The sequence below is a fragment of the Hemicordylus capensis genome, chromosome 9, assembly GCF_027244095.1.
Source record: "Hemicordylus capensis ecotype Gifberg chromosome 9, rHemCap1.1.pri, whole genome shotgun sequence".
Classification (NCBI taxonomy): Eukaryota; Metazoa; Chordata; class Lepidosauria; order Squamata; family Cordylidae; genus Hemicordylus; species Hemicordylus capensis.
In genome coordinates, this window is record NC_069665.1 from 30926056 (window position 1) to 30941053 (window position 14998).

At 53.0% G+C, this 14998-nt stretch overlaps 1 protein-coding gene across 12 annotated transcripts in view; it reads left to right on the plus strand.

Annotated features, from left to right (window-relative positions):
* The window catches only part of ACSF3 (acyl-CoA synthetase family member 3), a 113340-nt gene that overhangs the window by 95145 nt on the left and 3197 nt on the right, over window positions 1–14998 (plus strand). For 8 of the 12 annotated variants that reach the window (XR_008311321.1, XM_053271477.1, XM_053271482.1 and 5 more), the window contains 2 exons: window positions 12911–13045; window positions 14465–14576. Coding sequence is in view for 11 of the 12 variants with exons in the window: in XM_053271477.1 (XP_053127452.1) it covers window positions 12911–13045; window positions 14465–14576 (247 nt within the window). In the remaining variant the exon portion in view is untranslated. Of the gene's footprint in view, window positions 1–322; window positions 432–689; window positions 799–12910; window positions 13078–14464; window positions 14577–14998 lie in introns of those variants that run through there. The other 4 variants (XM_053271480.1, XM_053271481.1, XM_053271483.1 and 1 more) reach the window with 4 other exon arrangements.

Genomic DNA, 14998 nt, shown 5'->3' on the forward strand with positions numbered 1-14998 from the left:
GTATTGTCTTCACAGAGTGGCAGCGGCTTTTCCAAGGTTGCAGGCAGGAGAGACTCCTGCCTGCAACCTTGGAGAAGCTGCTGCCAGTCTGTGTAGACAATACTGAGCTAGATGGACCGATGGTCTGACTCGGTATATGGCAGCTTCCCGTGTTCCTGTGTAATGCAAGTGGGACAGACTGGGGCTATGGACTGGGGCATGTGCGGACAGGACAGACAGGAGTCTCTGGGATAAAAGAGTTCCCAAATCCTACTGGCCCAGGCCCCTGCAATTTTCTCCACCCTGGGCACAGATTTCCTTTCTGTTTCTCCTGAAAAACAAGGCTTGAAAAATACCGAAGCACCGCACTGAGGAAGGGAAGGGGCTGTCCTTTGAATTCAGCAGGTGCCCAAGTGCCGGACTGAGTTGCCTGGAGCCAGCCAAGGCAGGCTGCTGGGTGCCAGCTCCCCTCCGCCTGCTGCTTCAGCCCGGGCGCTGTTTCCTTCCCCGTCCTGGGCGGAGGGGGCACCATGCTGGGACTGCTGACAAGGCGCTCTTCAAGGGCGTGTTGGAATCAGGCGCTCCTCCGTTGGGGAGGGAGCGCCACGGGAGCAAAATAAACCTGGCTGCTGTGCGCCTCTCTGCCTCTAACAACGTCTGGGCCATAATTTAGCGTTCTGCTGATTGCTAATGACAATCCTCGAAACCAGCAGGTCAACAAATGAAGAAGAATTGCTGGCCGCCCAAGCGCACGGTGACGCAGACACACAACACCTTGTGATGGATTGAGCCACCGCAAGCCAGAGCTTCACATTTCCAGGCAGGTGGAGCAGCCGAAGCCGGCCGGGGTCAAGTGCAGTGAAAGAGGCAGAAGGTGACACGAAGACCCAGTGGTTCAAGGGCGGGAAAGGGGGAGCGGGAGGGGCTGGGTTAAAGGAGGCTGCCCAGCTGCATGGAGCCCTCCCTTGGTGGGCAGGAGTTTCCGGATGGACCAAAGAGAGCATTTCATCACACAAGCAATTGATTTTTTTAGGGGATGGGGCTGTAGGTCAGAGGTAAGAGCATCTGCTTTGCATGCAGAAGGCCCCAGGTTGCTTCTCCAAGGCAGCATCTCCAAGAGAGGGCGGAGAGAGAGACTCCTGCCTGCAACCTTGGAGAAGCCAGTGCCAGTCTGCAAAGACAATACTGAGCTAGCTAGATCAATGGTCTGACTCAGGATATGGCAGCTTCCTAAGCCGCTGTGTAATTCTTTGCACAATCTGGCAGGGTCTTTTCCTGTCCCAACCCTGCTGAAGTGAATCCAAGAGTGTGGAAGAGCCACACCAGTTTCGCCACAAGGTAGGCTTTGGGTGCATGCAGAGGGCATGCCGAGGGGAAGCTAGCTCAGGCTGTGGGGTATGGGCAGCAAGGAAGGGCAAGATCACACAGCCACATTCTCCCAGAAGGGAGGCCCGCTTCCCCTCACAATGGCCTGTGCATTCATGAAACTTGAACCTGGAGTATTTGGAGAGATTTATTTTCAATTACAGGTTGAGGCAGAGACATGAAATAGGACGGTGAAAGTGGTGCATAAATTTTGGCGAGCAAATCCGTGTATATCAACTCCATATAATAAGACTTTATTGATTGTTGTTTTGTGTCTGTCAGAATAAAACTCCCTTAATGCCTGCATCAGGGCAGGGAAGATAGAGGGCCCGGCTGGTAACGGAATCTGATTCAAGAATCAATGCACTTTGATTAATATGTCGTTAAGAAAGTAAGAGTTATTTAACTTGTTTGAGGTGGGCTTTAAAACGATGACTCATTTCTATTAAGCCCTGCCTGCTTCTGAGCGGTGCGAAGACACAGCCGCAATCAAAGCCATGCTTTTCAGGGAACCAAATTCTGCTTCTTCACATTTGGGGCTTTGATTAGATTCCTCTGCGCAGGTCATCGTCTCCGCCTTTCAAACTCCACCTACATTTCTTGTAGGTCACAATTAGGGCTGTGCATATTCCAGGCAAATCTGTGGTAGTATTATACCAACACAGAACATTCTGCTCACATTCAGCACATCGGCAGTCTTTGTATTTTTTAAAAGCACATGCCTAGCCTAGAGCTATGCACAACGTATCACTCTGTTTCCACAGAGCTTTCTGCCTTTCCACTCTGTGGTCCCTGATATCTTTGGAAACTCTGCCGAGTACCTTGCACATATCCTTGCTTTTAGGAGCTGGGCAGTGAACAGAATAAGCGTCTGAATGTGCATGCAAATGTGGGTGTCCTTTCAAAGGGATGCACATTTGCATGTACATCGGAGTGCAGATGCTGTCCGGGAAATGCACATCTGCATAAGGATGCTGTCCACTCGTTTCTGCACCCAAATGCAGCTGCTGTCCATTGCTTTCTGTAGGCTGTGCTTCCGAATCCTTCGTCCAGATGTAGCTGCTGCCCTTTGCTTCTAAACCCGTTCTTCACACGCACAGCTTGCTCGAGAGGTTACACAATCAGCCCTCAATATTTTTGTTCCCCTGGTGAAAAAGTAAACCAGAGTCGGACTAGGAGGCAGGATTCCGGATAATTGTTTGTCTGTGCCAGACGTTCTCTGCTATCCGCTTTGGGACTTGAACATGCTGGGTGACTGGGGGCGGCACACACACACACACACACACACACACACACCCCTCTCCTGTTAGGTTAAGCCTGAAACCATTTGCCTGGTGAAGTCTCAAAAAGCCACAGAGTTAATTGACCAGGACTTCCAGAGGCCGGTGTTCTACTGAACCCCTGGCTACTTCTCACAGGTTATAGAAGCAGGATAAATTATGCAAAAGACACATTGTCTGCATTATTTGTTCAGGAGTGGAACTGATGTGGCCTTGGCACATAATTTCAGTCTGGGAACCAACAGAGGAAGCTCCCTTATACCAAGTCAGACCATTGGTCTATCATCTAGCTCAGGTAATTGTCTACACGAACTGGCAGCTGCTCTCCAAGGTTTCAGGCAGGAGTCTTTCCCAGCCCTACCTGGAGATGCTGCCAGGGAATGAACCTGAGACCTTTGAGGGAGGAGAGCTGGTCTGGTGGCAGCAAGCGTGACTTGTCCCCTTAGTTAAGCAGGGTCTGCCCTGGTTGCATATGAAAGAGAGACTACCTGTACATGTGTGAGCTCTGCAAGATATTCCCCTTAAGGGATGGAGCCACTCTGGGGAGAACATCTAGGTTCCAAGTTCCCTCCCTGGCAGCATCTCCAAGGTAGGGTTGGGAGAGGCTCCTGCCTGCAACCTTGGAGAAGCCGCTGCCAGTCTGTGTAGACAAGACTGAGCTAGACGGACCAAGGGTCTGACTCAGTATATGGCAGCTTCCTATGTTCCGCATGCAAGCATGCAGATGCTCTTCCACTGAGCAATGATATTTCCTATACGGGAAATATCTTAAAGGGCTCACATGTAGTCACCCATCCAAACTCATGCCAGGGTGGACCTTGCTTAGCAAAGAGGACAATTCCTGCTTGCTGCCACAAGACCAACTCTCCTCCTCGAGACCTTATTTGCAGGGCTGCAGGTCCAACACGCAATCCCCTCTGCGCCCTTTATAGGACGCACGGATGACCAAAATCTCCCTTTATATCTGGAGCTCAGCTGATCTCTTTCTGTCCCCTTTGTCGTCAAACAGCATGGAAGGGGTTAAGCAGATGGCCCGCTGCCATCTCCCCACCTTTCCCTGGCATCTTCCCACTCCCCCAGAGAGGAGCAGGTGTCTCCCACTCCAGGGCGGGCGTTCGTTTCCATGCGTGGGCGTTCACACCTGAGGTGGAAATCACTTGTGCTTATTCAACGCAACCTATAAATAGAAACACGGCTAATTAGAATCCTGGCATGCAATATCCCCCCCCCCCGTTTGTTTACAAGGCCTCTCCCAGTCATAAATTCGATTAATACCATTTTTTTTTTATTTTTGGTTTAAAATTATTGCTTAATTAGGATCTCCTGCAGAATGCCACCTATGACTTATCAGCAGAGTCAGCCCACAGCCTGGAATTTAGCTCAGAGGCTGGCTGGGAACAAGGAGGTGGCTGGTTTGGGCTGGGTTTTGTTCTGGCTGTCGCTGCTGAAGGCTCCCAGGCTAGAGGCTGTGACTTGGGTGTTTGCGGGAAGCCCAAGTGGGCAGAAGGGTGGGCTTGGCCTGGGAAGGTCTGGGACTCCCGATCTCTGCTCAGTCTTGGCCTCTGTGTGGATTCAGCCAAGAGATTCTCCACGCCTCCCCTGGTTTGCTCCTCGGCCTGCTCTCTCAACACTGCTGTGGCTGGGCCAAGAACACCACCAGCTCCAGGATCACACCTGGGATCCCCCACTGCCCTAGGAGGGATCCTCCCTGGCCAGGGGGCCTTTTCTTCCACCCCACAGTCCTGTGCCTGCCCTGGCTCTCCTCTCTTTCTGGCTCCCCAGCGCATCCTTTTGGCAAGGCTGGTTTGCAAACTCAACCTTGCTCTTCCTTGAATGCAAAGAAACACAAGGCGGGGGGCGGATGGGAGTTGGGGGCAGCAGAAGAGCCAAGAAGAATCACCTCTTCCCCCCCCCCCCGCCGCATCAGCTCCCATGTTCTGCACATCCCCTCTGCCACCCCCCCCCCCCAGGATCTGGATAGTGGAAGCTTAATTTTAAACCTCCCCAACCCAAGGCCGGCCCTCCCTGTAAGGGGCTTACCCTTCTCTTCAACTCAGCCTTTGGCCAGCCAGGCAGCCGATAAGGCCCTGCAGCCAGAGGGCTTCTGATGCCTTCCCCATCCGCTCTGTAATCCGGGGCAGATAACATCCCTGGGAGACCTGTAGCCTCCGGCTCTTTGCTTTCAGCGGAAGCCTCCCTGTGGATTTGACTCGAGACAATGGAGAGCATATTTGCCCAGGACTAATGGCATTGGGATGGAGGCTGGGATGGAGGAGGGAAGAGCCGTCCTGCTGGTGACTTCTGCCTGTCCCACAAAGGCTTGCTTAGGAATCTCCTCCTCCAGTAATCCTCACCCTCACCAGCAGCCCTCCCCCCCCCCACTCCGCACTTGCTCCCCTTGCTGGATTATTTAACAATCTTGTTCATGAGAGACACAGAAGGTCGCTGCGCAGGGAGGAAGAGTTATTGCTCGCTTTAGCTAGACGTGTAATTGATCCGGGAGCTCTGCTGCAAAGGGCAGCGGCAGCGGCGGCAGCAGCAGAGGAGTGTGTGTGTGTGTGGGGGGGTGTTTTCTCTCCAGCATCCTGGCGATTGCAATTACTTTTTGCCAAGACTCAGCCTCTCAAGCTGCTGAGCGGCAGGATGGCAGGCTCCCTTTTTTCCTTTGTGCCATCTGCGGGGATGTCTATAAATACTTCAGTGCTAATGCAAGAGGGAGGAAGGAAGGAAGGGCTTCCCTCTTTTACTTACCTGGAGAGGAGAGCTGAGCTGGTGGTCGCAAGCATGACTGGTCCCCTTAGCTAAGCAGGGTCTGCCCTGGTTGCATTTGAATGGGAGGCTAGAAGTGTGGGCACTGCAAGATATTCCCCTTTTAGGGGATGGAGCAGCTGCTCTGGGAAGAGCAGAAGGTTCCAAGTTCCCTCCCTGGCAGCATCTCCAAGAGAGGGCTGAGAGAGAGACTCCTGCCTGCCACCTTGGAGAAGCCGCTGCCAGTCTGTGAAGACAATGCTGAGCTAGAGGGACCAAGGGACTGACTCAGTCTATGGCAGCTTCCTATGGTCCTAAACCCTCTGCAGCATCTTCTGCCCTGGGGCAGCAAAGCACCCTCCTGTTTCTCCTCCCACACTTCCCAGGATGTGGAGTGGAACAAGGGAAGGTTTTCTCCTTCCTCCATAACTAGAACTTGGGGTCACCCCATTAAATTGATGGGTAGACAAAAGAAAAAGAATCAAGGAAAGCGCCCCCCCTGCAATAACTTGAGGTCACCCCAATTAAATCATTGGGCCAAATAAAATCCTTCCTCACACTGGGCGTAATGCATTTATGGAATTTGCTGCCACCATAGGCTGCCTGGTAAGGAAGGCCGTTATGGGCTGATGGGAGCTGTAGTCCATTGACATCTGGGGACCTGACCTGAAGCTGGGGGGCCCTGTTTTAGAAGCTACACTAGCAGTGTGGACTTGGGGCACAACTGTGACTGTTGCCATCACTGGCTCGTGAGAGAGAGGCAGCTAACGTTGCAGCCTTTTTTGAGACTGTGTGGAAGAGAGCCGCTTTTCACCCTCCATGCTGGTGCTCTTCCTCCATCCCCTGAGGGGAAGATCTTATGGTGCTCACACATCAAGTCCCCCATTCATAGGCAACCTGGGCGGACCCTGCTTAGCTAAGGGGACCGGTCATGCTGGTGGCTACCCCAAGACCAGCCCTCCTGCATGTCCAGCCCCTGATCTGCCCTTTCCTCCTGGAGACGGGGTGATGGCAGAATCGGTCTCAGCACCACGCTGGGAGCTGAGGCTTTTGGCCCAGGAGAAGGCAGGCGGCTGTGTGGTCCACCTCCTGAGTTTCCAGCTTTGCCTGCCTGTGCCCAATCCTGTCGCGCTGCTGGGCAGACCCTGTGACGGCACGAGCTTGGCCTGCTGGCTAGAGGCCCAGTGGGAAGGCAGGAGTGCTAGCTGGTGTCCATCGCTGAGTTGTGGGCTGAGTTGTCTTTGCTGATCTTCTGCATGATCCCAGGTCTCTGGGGCAATCCCCCCCCCACACACTCTGGTTCCATTGACTCCTCTCCCTTCTGCTTCCGTGTTGCTGAGGAAGAGCTTATTAGCAGAGCGCTCTGCAAAATGCCCTTGAGTGGGTTTCCTTCCTTCCTTCCTGGTCCCCCCCCCCAGGTGTAAATGCCAGGGGAGGCTCTTCCAGTGCCTCACATTCTTTCATCTCCCCGGCAGGGCTTTGCCCTTTCTCACAGCAGGGCCCTGACAGCATGGCTGTGTGCAGAATGCAAACAAACCCCTGGAGTTGGGAGCATGGCGGGAATTCCAGGGCAGGCTCCAAGGCCCTCTGCTGCCAGGGCTTGCTTAACTCCTCCTCTCCCAAGCATGGCGGCGGCTGCTGCTCCTGTGTCCGGGAGGGATGGAGGGAAGTGGCAGGAATCCCAGCACTGCCATCTCTCATGGCCCTCTGCAGAAGGCTGCCGGTTCAAATCCCTGCTGCTGCTGCTGCTGCTGCTGCTGCTACTATATCGGGCAGCAGCGATATAGGAAGGTGCTAAAAGGCAGCATCTCATACTGTGCAGGAGGAGGCAATGGCAAACCCCTCCTGCATTCTACCAAAAGAAAACCACAGGGCGAGTCCACACCGACACTTCACCTTTAACCCGACATTCTTGCTGCTCTTTTGCCCTGACTCCGAATCCTCTTCTCCGGCTCCTGCCTGCCTCTTTGCCCAACAGATCTGTGAGTTCGCCGGGCAGCCTCCGCTCAGCTTGCTTTGCACAGCGCCTGGCACACGCTTGGCTGGGAGGAAGGGATTCTCCAAGGAGGAGCCCACTGACTTGCAGCCATGCGACAGTGGATCCACACAGTCTTTTCTTCGAGGGTGAGACGGTGGCTTGTAGAAAGGGAGGGGTGAGCTCTTTCAGCTTAAAGGAAATTAGGCAGAGGATTTTAACCACAGGAGGGGTGAAAATCTGCCCCAGAGGTAGTGGCGGGGGGGGGAGTAAGGAGCCTGATTAGTATTAAAATGGATCTCAGCAAATGTATAATTTCTTTGTCTGCGGCATCCAGCCACCTGCAGAGGTCTGGAGCTTGGCAAATTGATGAGTGATATAATTTCTTCTTCTGAGGAACGGTCACCTGCAGAGAGAGGTAGATTTTTCTCTTCCCCCTCTCACCCGCTCCCTGCTCCCGAATTTGGAGTTTACTGAAGTTGGCTGGCTTCTTTGGAACTTGGAGCTCATTGGAGCACAGAAAGCTGCCTTATACCGAGTCAGACCCTTGGTCCATCTAGCTCGGACTTGTCTACCCAGACTGGCAGCAGCTTCTCTGAGGCTGCAGGCAAGAGTCCATCCCAGCCCTCTCTTGGAGATGCTGCCAGGGAGGGAACCCAGAACCTTCTGCATGCAAGCAGGTAGGTGCTCTTCCCAGAGCGGCCCCATCCCCTAGGAATACAGTGCTTACCTCTGTTAGCTTGGCAAAGAGGCACCTGTTAACGTGGTGATTCTCTTGATTGAGCAGAGGGAGAGCAACTGGCCCTATCCACCCCCAGCACAGGACCTCCAGTGACTGTTGCTGGTCTCTATCTTATGTTTCTTTTTAATTGTGAACCTTTTGGGGACAGGGATCCATCTTATTTATTTATTATTTCATAGATAGATAGATAGATAGATAGATGGAGTCTCCCATCCGAATGCAAGCCAGGGTGGACCATTTCTGCTTAGAAAAGGGGACCATTCATGCTTGCGACCACCAGACCAGCTTACCTCCACAGCTGGGGGGTGGGCAAAGCTGAGCAGGCTTGCTCGAAGGGCAAATGCTCCTTTAACTAAAAGCTTCCTGGTTGCAGATTCAGCCCCTCTGATTGTTTTCTGTTCAGCAGAGTGGAGGAAGCCGTGATGAATTAGCCCTGTATTTACTCAGCTTCTGTCTGTGCAGGGCGACACTTTGATTCCTCGTTGCCTTGTATTATCTTTTGCATTGATTAATTAATTAATTAATTAATTAAAGCAGAGAAACCCAGCAATTACAGTTTTTCTCCTCTGTGGTAAACAGAAGCAACCTAAATATGGGGCAGTTACAAGGGCAGTTCATCAGTAATCCCTCACCTGTGCTGAGGATAATGGAGCGGTAGCTCAGTGGAAGAGCATCTTCTGCTTTGCACCCAGCAGGTCCCCGGTCCAGGCTCTGGCGGCAGCAGCAGCCGCAGCTGCAGGTAGGGCTGGGAGAAGACTCCTGAGCCTGGAACCTGGGAGAGCCACTGCCAGTCAGCAGAGACCAGGCGTGCCAAACTGTATCCCTCCTGCAGATGCTGGTGTGCAACTCCCGTCATCCCGGGCTGCTGGCTCTTGTGCCTGGGCGTGATGGGTTTTTCTAGGCCAGCAACCTCCGGAGGGTTGCTGTTCGATGCCTCTGGTGGGGAGAATAATACGGAGCTAGATGAGCCCATTTAGAGACCCATGTGGTGGCATCTCCTTCCTCCAAGGCTTGGTTCTATTGAAAAGTTGGGCAGAGATTGGTCGGCAAGTCTCGGGCCCGAATTTGCAGGGAGTTCCGGTAGGGGCCGTCCCCTTCTGAGGCTCTTCCATATTCTCTCCCGCCTTGAGAGGATGCTCCACACTAGAGATAAGCCGCCGCGTGGGGTGATTTGCTGGTGCCTGGGAGACCCTGTCCCTGCAGGATGTTGCCCTCTCCCCCGCCACCCATGGCCCAGGTACCGTTGGAGGAGAGCTCTCTGGGCGTCCAGGCGGCCGGCCTGCTCTCGGTGCCCTCCCTTTCCCCCAGTGCGCTATAAATACATTCCCTCCGTCCGTCCCAGCACACTGTATCAATCTTGTTTAATAGACTGGAAAGCTTAATGCTCGGTGGCGGGTCGCGGGGAGCATCGGGGTGATGGATGGTGCTTTCCTGGAGTCGAGCACCGTTGATGTATAATGAAATATTTATGATTTATTCCAGCTAATAAACGGGAATGAAGTGTGTGATATATGTGAGCAGATGGGGAACTATTGATGCAGCTTCCCATTTGGGGAGTGTGGGGAGGTTTATGTCCGTAACACACACACACGCGCCCGCACCTCACAGGCCCTCGCCTGCCATAAACCCTGCTGCACCTCGCGTGGCGGTGGCGGGGACAGCCGATCCCCATCCCCTCATTAATCTGTTGCTCCTTCCCTCTAATTGTTTGTCATCCCGCACGCACACACGCCCACACCGATCCTCCGCAGGCTGGAAGCAAGCCTTCCTTTGCACAGAACCAGGACTTCGCCTGGTGCCGCAGTAAGAAGGAGCTGCTGAGGCTTCGGCAGGGGTTGGAGTCCAGTCCGGCAGGGGCCCAGGAGCGCACCCGGCAGGGGACAGAAGCTCCCTTCTTCCAGGGTGCTCCGTCCTGCTGTCCGGGGCCAGCCGGGGACTGGTGGCCAAGCTGGGCCGCCCCCTCCTTCCGCCAATTGGCATTAACCGGCGGCCCAGGGACGTTTCTGTCACCCAGGGCGTCTGGGGTGCCGCTCGCTGCCTGTCGCCTGCTGCGGTGAGCGACTCGGGGAGCCTGCCCCCGCCAGCTGTTCCCCTCGTCCTCAGCCTCATTAGCCGCCTTTGCCAGATCCTTCCGAGATCCCTCCGAGGAAAGCCACCAAAGGAACAGAAAGAGCTGCTGTGGCTTCTGCTGGCTTCGGAGCTGAGCTTCCCGGAGGGGTCTCCGAGCTGGGAGGCTGCTTGTCCTGTCAGCCCGCTCATGCCGAATGCTCCGCCTCTGCCGAGGAATCCAGCAGGGAGGGTGCCTCGTTCTGTCTGCCCCTTCTCAACGCGAAGGATGGCCAGGCCGCTGCAAGAGGCAGGTGGCAGAGAATCCCGGGGGGAGCTTGTCGAGCCGAGGAAGATGTTCCCCCAAATGGAAGTGCGGGCGGGATCAGGATTCTGGCTTCCCTCTTAGCAGAGGCCCAGGGAAGCTGCTTGCTGTGCCCGGAGCCGAAGGTGTGAAAAGCCGTGGCAGGAACCAGCAGAGTTCCGTGAGGAGGAATCGAAAACGGCTCCCCTTTGGCTCCCGGCCATGACCCAGGCCTGCTCTAGGGTCTTCATTGCTCTTGCTTAGGCAGAGGCTCAGCACATCTGGGATGAATGAGGGCCACTGTGGCGTAGTGGTGAGAGGGCTGGTCTAGGGCTTGGGAGACCCAGCCTCGGCCCTGAAACTCACGGGGTGACTTTGGGTCAGCCACTTCTCCCTCAGCCCAACCTACCTCACAGGGTTATTGTGAGGGAACCATGTGCACTGCTCTGGGCTCCTTGGAAGAAGGGCAGAATATAAATGTGAAAATAAATGGTGGACGCGGTCTTGAAAGGGCCATTTCAAATTCCCTTGGGAGGCGTGTTATTTTGAGCAGGTGTATGGACTTGTCAAGATAACCATAAACATAGGACAGACATACCCATGTACACTGCTCTGAGCTCCTCGGAGGAAAAGCGGAATATAAATGTGTAAAAAAAGGTGGGGGGAGGATGGGTCACCCCGGGGTACGGTAAAGGATTTGTTCAGCCACATGAGGAAACTATCGTATCCTTGCTTCCCACACAGAGAAATCACCAGTGTTCCCCATAACAGAAATTCGCAGATGTTTTTGACTACAACTCTCATCATTCCCAGCTGCATTTGCCTGTGGAGCTGTAGTGAACAACATTTGGGGATCTCTCTCACAGGGAACCCTGGCCAGGACTGACACCATCATATGAAGTTGCTTGTCACAGCCCTCCTCCAACTGGGGAATCAGGTAGACAGTTCAGGGATGAGACAGGTAGAAGACCCCACAACCCACACTGCTGGGACTTCTTACACTAAAGGAACCAAGGAGGCATCCCCACCACAACCAAAGACACTGCTCAGCCTTCATCTTGACTTAGAGGAGTCCCTCAAGGACCTGCTGACCCAAGTAATGGTTCCTCAGGACCACGGAATTCAGCACCTAGAAAAACATGCAAGACCCTTTTAAACTTTAAGCGCATTCTGCCGAGAAAGGACAAGGCCAGGCTACCTGGGCAGCAGCCATGAAAACCAGCCTCTGTTGGAGCAACATCCATCATCCCTTCTTGTAGCTTGCTCGGAGCTATCCAAGGTCCTGAACCCTCTGCCTGCTGTGCTTTCTGAGCAGAAGCATCGTGTCAAAAATGGCCATGCAGAGACGTTGCAATGTCCATCGAAAATAAGAGCTGATCCCATGCTTGGAAGCGAGCACCCTGGGGACTGCTAGAGGCAAAGAATGAATCTGATGTGACCAGAGAAGTCACTGCAGGGAGTAAAGAGGAAGGGCCTTCCAAAGAAACAGAAGGCCTCCTCCGTGCCAGGAAGTATGAAAGCCCACCTCCTCCCCAGAATATTACACTCTCCCTCCCCGCCCCTTCCACACAAAGAGATGTGACTTGGCACCTAGAGATCTTCACATGCACGTTCTAACGCAGGCACTCTTAATAAAACCTGCAAGAACTTTCAGCCACACAAGAAACACTTTGGCTGCTGCGTCTGTAGCCTCCTTCCACCTCTTGCGAGGGGATAACGAGGGGAATTGGAGTACCATCCTCTTTCCTCTCCATCCTGCCCTCTACTATTTCTCTGTGCATCACTTCCATGCCGGGCTCCTGGGGAAGCAACCCTAGAAGCTCCAGCATCGCGCAGAAAGGTCGCCACGTGCCTTGAGAGCTTTTCCTCCTCAACGCTTGCTTGACCCAGTCGCCAGCTGACTTGAGCAGCTTCCAGTTGTTTGTCTCCAGATGAGGGTCTGGTTGCTGCTTTGCTTGGCGTTAAAAAGAGGAGGCCCTCAGGAGCACCAGCTATGTATGCTGTGCCCTTTTGCAGAAGAGCAGGAGTCACCGTGAGGAAAGATGGCCCAGCTCCAAGCTCAATGTGCAAGAAGGGTCAGGGATGGGAGTACTTTGGGTTGGGGGGGGGGGGGGGCTTCTTCAGAAATCTACTGGTTTTGATTGTTAAAAGTGGTTTCATTGGTTTGTTTTTCTGTCTACTGCCTCGAAGCCTTTGAACGAAAGGCAGTATGCAAATGTAGCAAATAAATAAAAACAAACAAGCATTGTCGGGATTGACAGTGGGGTGACATTCAAAGTTGAGCTCTGAAACTGCAGAAGCGCAATGGCAAAATGTTACCAAAAAAAATAGAGGAAGTTCTGCCCACCCCAAGAAATGTTGCCTGCACTGTGTGTTCGTTCTCTCTCTCTCTCTCTCTCTCTCTCTCTCTCTCTCTCTCTCTCTCTCTCTCTTTTGCATTATAATCTTGTTTGCTTTTCTTTCTTTCTCAGGTGACACGGCTGTGTATAAGGAGGGTACTTACTGGATCAGGGGCCGAACCTCTGTGGACATCATCAAAAGTGGGGGCTACAAGATCAGCGCCCTGGAAGTCGAGCGCCACCTGCTGGCCCACCCCAGTATTTCTGGTAAGATGTTGCCCATGTAGACTCTTCCAGGGGTGAGATCATATCATATTAATAGTTTGATGGTTTTTAAAAGCCTTTAACCTTGTTTTAAATTTAAAATTATTGTAACGTTTTAACCTTTTTATTTGTTTGCATTGCTTTGTTGTGAGCCACCAGAGTCTTGTGTTTTGGGCGGTATACAAATATGTTAAGTAAATAAGTAAGCAAGCCGCCTAATGGTGCAGCGGGGAAATGACCTGACTAGCAAGCCAGAGGTGGCCGGTTCGAATTCCCGCTGGTCTGTTTCCCAGACTATGGGAAACACCTATATCATGTAGCAGCGATATAGAAAGATGCTAAAAGGCATCATCTCATACTGTGAGGGAGGAGGCCATGGTCAACCCCTCCTGCATTCTACCAAAGATAACCACAGGGCTCTGTGGTCACCAGGAGTCGACACCGATTCAACGGCACACTTTACCTAAGTAAGTAAATAAATACACTCTGCTTTGGAAAGTTCTGTGGAGCTTACATGGAGCTCCCAGGGGTAACCCATCCAGGCCTACACCTGTTAAGCTCCTACAATGCTGCCGCATCTGGTTCTCCCTCACCAGGGACCTCAGCCGTGTTGGGAATCCGGCCTCGTGTCCTGGAGCCCAGTGACTTTCCTCTCTGGGTCTGTTTCCTTGCTGGGTACTGGTGGAGGTAAATGGGGCACAGGAGGGGTTACAGCTGCAGCCTCCACAAATCCCTGGTGACTTTGCTACAGAGCTCTTAGTCCCTCCAAATGCAGACTTGGTACCCACTCATGTTCAAAGCCTTGCTGTCAGGAGCTACTGCATATGGTGGCAGCATCTCTGTGTTCTTTGTAAGGTGAAATTCCTTCCTTAGGGACAACCTCGCTGGCTTAACAGCGGGGAGGCAGGCAGGCAGCTCTGGCCCCACTGAACTGGAGATGACAATTAGGGGCAGCAAACATTCCCTCTGCAAAACTGAATGAATGAATAAATAATATTAACCTGTGGAACTCTCTGCCACAGGATGTGGCAATGGCCACTAGCTTAGGTAGTCTAAAACAGGGGTAGGTAACCTTGGCTCTCCAGGTACTGTTGAACTACATCATCCCCAGCTGCAGAAAATTGTTGCTGGGAATGATGGTAGTTCAGCAACACCTACTCCTGCTCTAAAAGGTGATTAGACCAATTCACAGAGGAGGAGGAGGAGGAGCAGGAGAGGTCTATTAGTGATGATGTCTAGATGGAGCTACCATGTTCAAAAGCAGTCTACCAGTTGCTGGGAGACATGCAGTTCTCACCGTGTTATCCTTTCCTCCTCTTCCCACCCAATGGTTGGCTCCTTTCTAGAATTAGCATCTGGCTGCATTTTTGTATCCTACCTCCTTCCCTGTGTGACTCTTTCTCCCTCTTTCTCCCTCTCCAGATGTGGCTGTGATTGGCGCCCCAGACATGACATGGGGTCAGAAAATCAGTGCTGTGGTGGAGCTCCACGAGGGTCAGACGCTCTCTCTCCAGGACCTGAAGCACTGGGCAAGGTAAGGCTTCTCTCTGACTGATGCTCCAGGGTACAGGCCAGTGTCCTTTCCAACGGAGCTGAAACCAAGAGCTGCAAGACAAGGTTATTTACAAGCTGGCTCCCAAACTTCCCAAGAGGTTTTGGACATGAATACTGTTCCCCAGCAAAGTGGAAATCTATTCAATAGCTACATTAAGAGGTTGATATCATGGTACGATTCGAGTCAGTTGCAACTGATTTACTCCAGTTCAGTTGCAAGTTCCATTATTCAACCACAAGAGGGCGGTGTTGTCCTGTTCTCTACTGCACTTCAGTGCCACCACCGGCCAGGCAGTGGTATTACAGCTTCCCGCTTAGAAGTCAGTCAGGCGACAGCAGGAACCAGCAGGGCTCCACATGGCCACACAAGCCTACACAGAGCTGCTTTGGGTTGCCAACCCA